Raw genomic sequence first — 6,270 nt, 5'->3', positions numbered from 1 at the left:
TTTTGGAAATAAAAGTAAATATGAGAAAGTACAGGGAAAGAGCACAATAATTGGTTGGACATTGGTTTTATTTAGTGATAATATGATAGATTGTATCAGGACACAAAGACTGATTTAAATATGGACACAGAAACAAACAGACTAAATTTACTCGATTTCTTGCTTGCAAAAGAAATGAGTTGCACCTTTATAGCTGATTTTTGTGTGTAAATATGACCTATGTGACAGATTTGATGTTTAGACTGGATTTGATCAAACAAAGGATTACATGAACCATCTCACACCTACACACCACACCTCATAGTTATTTCTTATTACTTTCATAAGGTTTTTCAGGTAATATATTACTCATTATAAATCGTTTAAAACTGCAACTACATTCTCAAGGGTTTATATAACACCAATGCAAGTACACAGCTGATAGTTTGTTAATGAGTGACATTATTGCTTACAACCAGAGCATCTTTTCTACATTTGTAAACTATGATGCATTCATGGAACCACTGTCCCTGGCCTCATCTCTGTCTGTCTTCAACAGTAGAAATGTCATTCTCTATTGTCTCTGGCTGATCTGAGTCACTGCTCTGTCTCAGGACTTTGTTCAGGAGCTTCTTGAAGGTGCCGCTGAAGGCCGGGCTCGAGAAATAATACACCACAGGGTTGAGGACGCTGTTGAAGTAAGTGAAGCATACTGACGTGTAGAACGCCAGGTTGGCCTCTTCAAAGTGTTTGCACTCATCATACCATACCTTGAGGATCCACACAGCGACACGTGAGATGGTGCTGGGGAAGAAGCAGATGATGAAGATCAGAGCCACAGCCAGCACAAACTGAACAGCCCGTTTGATTTTCCCCTTCTTGTCTATAGTCCTGCTCTTCAGCTGCCAAGTGATCCTCGTGGTGCAGAAGGCAACGATTGAAGCAGGCAGGAAAAACTGGAGCACGTAGAAGGTGTTGTGCCAGGTGCTGAGGGGGGTGAAGCCCATGCAGATGTTGAAGCTCTCACACTGAATGTGGCTGTTATTGTAGAAGAAGTGCTTGTTTGCAAGAAGGTACCCAGTGGCAAGAAAAATGAGACCCCAGAGGCCCAGGGAGACCCAGAGAGCGTAGCCAAGACCCATGCGGTTGATCCGGTTCAATGGGTGGACAATTTTCAAATATCTATCGACAGCCACGGCAGTGAGGAAGAAGATCCCCGCTGCACGGTTGGCTGCCAGCAAGAAGAGCAGGATACGGCACAGAGCATCGCCATACAGCCAGTGCTTCCCACGCCTGTAGTAGTCAGCCCTGAAAGGCAGGCAGAACAACACGATGGAGTCGGCAACAGCCAGGTGAGTCAGGTACACCGAATTGGGCTTCCACTCATCCATGTGAAAGATAAACATCCACAGGGCGACAACATTCCCAAAGAGCCCAAACATGAACTCCAGGATCAGTATTGGAGGCAAAACCTGGTCCAGGATGGGAGAAGCGAAGGCGCAGCATGTATTTTGGTGTGTAAAATTCATCCTTTTCGTCCCTCAGTAAAGTGAAACGCAGTGTGACTGCTCTCTTGGCAGTGCAAGCAAAGATGTACTGCACCGGTTAACTTATTTGATTATGTTTGCACTCATGCAAATGACTCTCAGACAAACATCTTATACAGAGAGTAGAGCGGACATCTGCGCACTTTGTGTTATCTATGGGGAAGTGGTATTGGCCCAGAGGAGCGTGGAAACAACTGTAAATGTTATCTGTCTGGGGAGCGTGGCTTCATTATAAAATTATTATGCAGGAGAAAAGGTACACTCAGGGGTATTGAGTTGGATGCATGAAAAACAAATAACCCGAGGCCGTTTAAGTGACTCAGATAAAGCAGGTGATTGCAACCCTTTAAAATGTTTTCAAAAGCAGACACGAATGCTCAAAAAAAAATAAATAAATAGGGAATAAACTCAAAAGAATACGTGAGAGTACAGGCGAAGGAGACTGAAATTTATTAGCCTATAGTTTGCTTGAATGAAGAACATTTGGGAGGGGTTCACGTCATACCACACCTTTGGCAAACGAGAGAAGTAGCCATTAACTAATAAAAAAAAAAAAAAAAAAAAAGAAAAGCCAAGTGAGTGGCCAAGTCCGCTGCTTTTTATGTACAGTAAATAAAATAGGTATAAAATGACTTAATGTGTACATTTGGCCAGGTTGTTGCTGTTACAGGTCACATCCATTTCAGTAAAAGTGCATATTTGGTCTTCACTTCTTCACCTCACCCAGATCATCAATGCTGTCATCATCCACCTACGACAGAGAGACAGAAAGTTCAGAGATTAATAAACATTTTTCGGGGAAATGTTTCTCCAGCTGAGCTTCTTTTGGAAACTGTGTTCATTTTTATCTCCCTTTAACAGACAGTGTGAATTTTACAGCTCAAATTTAGAGCCCCTTTTCTTCTGACACTATGTCTTCCTGAGGCTCGAAAAGATCTGACATTTAGGTGTGTGGAACATTCCTTGAATATTTTCTAAATCTTTGGTCAATCTGAGGATTCAGTTTCCTTTTGTTCTGTTCGACAGTTTGTTTGTCAGTAATAATAATTAGTAATATTAGTAATATGAGCATATATATTTTATAGTAGTTGACATGTTTTTTTTTTTCAAGGCTAATACTAATGATTATTAATCACAATAAACCTAACCCAATATACACATGCAGTAAAGTTTCTGCACTTAAAATCCTATTATAACAGTTGTTATCCTAACTGCACAAAAGTACCATTGTCATAATAGCCATATTTTTTTTTTTAATGGTGGAAGATTAAATTGTAGATGTTCTTACATTATTTAAGAAGTCTTAAACTGCAAGATCTGAAATTAAATGAGTAAATAAAACAAACTAATTGAAATCTCTCCTCTTACCTCAGGCCATTTCTCTTGAATGACGTCGATGATGTCGTCTGTAAAATCTCCCTGAATGATTATTTCATCCTCGGCTGTAACTGAGGCACCGCAAGAGAATTTCTGGGCAAAGAATCGCTGAGCCTCTTTAAGGTCAATGTCTGAAAGAGCCAACAAGGGATTTAACATAAGTAGTAGAGAAAAATAAATGAATATCAACCATGCAGAAGATTAAAAAAAACATTAGATGAAACAACAAAACATCAAACTAAACCAAAAAAATAACAAAATTGATTAAATGTATAGCAAAAAACCAAGACCATGTTATAAGTTATCAAATAGGTATGAAGAAAGGAAAGCCCCAACACAACTAGATAAGATATATGAAACTATAAGAAAGAGTTCAGTAAAGAAGGATGAATCAATAATCCTTTTTAAGATCCATTGATCTTACTAAAATATGATGAGTGTGTTTGTTTTCAATCACTTGAATTAAATTCTTACCAAATGTTCCCAGGCCACACACCCGCGTCACGTATTTCTTTTTGGCTCTTGGGATTTTTGCTATCGTAACTTTCTGAGGCACAGTCTTCTTTTTCTGTTTGATCTGGCCTCTTCCACCTTAAAATAGGTCAAATTAGATACATCTGATTATAGATGAGTCACAAAGTCACTGAAATCACACATCAACATGATATAAAAGCATCTTAAATTACATAGAGGCATTTTCACTGGCAGTCGCTCGCTCTCCTCAAATATGCAAATGTCTCTCTATAAAATGAGGAGGAGAAAGGAGATACTGGAAATGATGCGGCACCCTCCAGTCTGACTGTTTTCATTTTATCAACCTCACTGCTGATCAGACTCACAGCTGTGTCAGAGCTGCAAAGTCTGTTGTGGCTTTGTTAATGCATTTCCTGCTATCAGATTTAATGTTGCAGGAACAAGATGGAGCTGTCTTCGAGCTTTTAAAGTCCATGGAGGTGTAGATGTTTTGAGTGTTACTGCTCTGTGACGGTTTCAGCGGGTGACATGCAGGGTTTTTTCTGACCTAAACTGAAGAATCGGCTCTTTCTAATAACTGATTTGTCCTGTCAAATCTTACATATTACATTTTAGAGTAATATAGAGTTTCTTATGCTTTGACACAAAAAATACTATTAAATGCATACCAAATATTTGAATACACCACAACAACCTTAACGTATCTGATTCTGAATTATTATTATTATTTGACAGGATACCTCTCTTCTGTTTCTTCTTCTCCTCCTCCTCGCCTGCAGGGGGAGCATCTCCAGTACTGGGTTCCTGCTTGGGTGCATTTGCTGCCGGGCCAGTTGGACAGAAATAAAATAGGAGGACATTAAAATCAACCCAGGAAAGACACTGCTGCTAACTGAACACCTGGATTCTCACAGGAACAGGCCTGAACCCTGACATGGGCCTATGTCACTCGTTTACCGGTGACATCATTTACATTTTTTTTTTTTTTTAAATCTATATTTTCAACTCATTCAGGAGATGTTTCTGATTCTGACTTTTCAATAAGATAATAAACAGTTACAGTTCCAAAATAGGCTGTCAAAAGTATATTTTAAAAAAATCTAATCAAAGATTTAGAGTTAACTGTGTTATCTGTGGATAGGTTGAAGAAAAAAAAATACTTCTGAGTAGCACTCACCTACAGTCATCCTGGCAAACACATCTGGAAAGTTCTTCTCAAGCCACTGCCTACATTTGGCTGGCTCAGGCATGTACTCACAGTACTGCGGACACCACAACAAGGTAGAACCAGTCAGTTATAACTCAAGGAGCAGCATATTAGTGAGCATCAGAACCCCCCAAATCTCTAATTATTTAACTCACCTCAGTAGGCAGAGAGCACACTGCAGAGAAAGAGAGAAAAAAACATCTTGTAAAAGATACAACAATCAAAGGTTGCTAAGATGCCAAACTCAGTCAAGATTTCAATACTGTACCTCCACAATAAAGAACTTTCACTGGGTACTTTGAATCAGTGTCAACCGTCCCTTGATCTGATCTGCTTTCAGAACCTGATTCCATCTCAGTAGTAGCCATCACAATTTATCTAAAGAAAAACATTTAGGAGGCATTTATACATGCTGTATAAATGGGTGCATAAGTATAATAAAAGCAAAAAAAATAAAGAAATAAGGTGTGCGTGCAGGTTTGAGAAAAAAAGCCAAGATGGTGTTATAGATCACTTCTACCTTTATCATTTCAATTCATTCATGTAATGATTTAAATTCTTAATCAGCTGATTAGTTTCTCTAAAAAACGTCTCCTTGTCCATCAAAATATGGACTTTAATTCAGGTGATTTCAGTGCCTGCTGCTGTGAAACATGATGATCTAAGGTTTTGTGAAGACTTAAGGGGAAAGCACCTGTTCAGATCAAACTGAAACATGAGAGGTGAAGTCAAATTAAAGAGCAGATTTCAAAACAAAGTTAAGACAAAGATTTGTTTTTATGAGACTCTCCTGCAGAAGTGACTATTTCATCATGCTAGCATGATCTGCCAACAAGGCTCTTCCTTTTCTCTGCCAGTTACGATGAACAGCAGCTAACTGGCATCAAAACACATTTCACACGCCTTAAAATAACGACTGAAGCTAAATATCTGCTTGTGGAGCATCAAGTCCCAGCTAGCTTCATCCGGCTAACACATGCGGCTGTTTAAATACAGAAATTAATTCCTTTGTTAATCTCCATTAAAATTCCTTCAATGTCGCAGGTCCTTTTATGTGGCATACAAACTAAAGTGATGACTAATGAACTAAATATATTCAAAAATAAATCTCAGACTTTAGTTTCCGTGCTTTCATTCATCAGCTAACGTCGAGTCACCCCAGCTGTCACCGTTAGGGAGCGTTAGCCTAGCAGGCTAGCTGAGCTAACGCTAACAGGCCGGTTCGCTGCTGTAAAAATGGACAAAGACACAGGAAGTACCGAGCTACGCACCCCGCAAAAGAAACTCTAAAACTGCTGTCTGTCCAGTAGAGCCGTTCGCATTATTAACGTTAGTCCGACTTTTAGAAGATCATTCTTAAAGGTTGAGCTTCAGTTGGCGTACTTTGAGCACGCCTCGTAGCGAGTCTCCTTCTGGTTGTTGTAGCGGGCGACGCGCTGCGCTGCCCCGCGACAGCGCCCCCTGCCGCCCCGGAGAGCAAACACATGCGTCTGTTTTTGTTATTATTTTATTTTTCTATGGCGGAATTAAAATAAAACACGAGAGAAATTGAAGGAAAAACGGGGAACCATGAAATAAGAATTGTGAAGTTATTATTAAAACCTTTACTGAGAATCACTGAAGTTCATCAAGAGGAAAGCTCCACTCTCAAAATACTGTGATGCCCATTTATGACAAAAACAAAGA

General features: G+C 39.5%; 2 protein-coding genes across 3 annotated transcripts; both read right to left on the bottom strand.

Annotated features, from left to right (window-relative positions):
• Positions 1-55: 55 nt before the first annotated feature.
• On the bottom strand, positions 56-1,795 carry LOC115051604 (hydroxycarboxylic acid receptor 3-like). The gene has a single exon (XM_029515086.1). It carries the CDS (start codon positions 1,506-1,508, stop codon positions 516-518), a length of 993 nt encoding a protein of 330 aa, XP_029370946.1. The 5' UTR covers positions 1,509-1,795; the 3' UTR covers positions 56-515.
• Positions 1,796-1,967: 172 nt separating this feature from the next.
• denr (density-regulated protein) lies at positions 1,968-5,989 on the bottom strand. Of its 2 annotated transcripts, none has more exons than XM_029515917.1 (8): positions 5,856-5,989; positions 4,853-4,962; positions 4,740-4,759; positions 4,555-4,639; positions 4,118-4,198; positions 3,378-3,494; positions 2,895-3,034; positions 1,968-2,277 (listed from the first exon to the last, which is right to left on the bottom strand). In XM_029515917.1, exons 2-8 carry the CDS (start codon positions 4,950-4,952, stop codon positions 2,233-2,235), a joined length of 588 nt encoding a protein of 195 aa, XP_029371777.1. In that variant the 5' UTR covers positions 4,953-4,962; positions 5,856-5,989; the 3' UTR covers positions 1,968-2,232. The 2 variants fall into 2 exon arrangements, with proteins under 2 accessions (XP_029371777.1, XP_029371776.1); XM_029515916.1 differs by having other exon boundaries at positions 1,971-2,277; positions 4,118-4,207.
• Positions 5,990-6,270: the final 281 nt, after the last annotated feature.

The sequence above is a fragment of the Echeneis naucrates genome, chromosome 12 (assembly GCF_900963305.1).
Source record: "Echeneis naucrates chromosome 12, fEcheNa1.1, whole genome shotgun sequence".
NCBI classification, from domain to species: Eukaryota; Metazoa; Chordata; class Actinopteri; order Carangiformes; family Echeneidae; genus Echeneis; species Echeneis naucrates.
The sequence above is the reverse complement of the archived record's forward strand: the minus strand, read 5'-3'. Positions and strand labels throughout refer to the sequence as shown.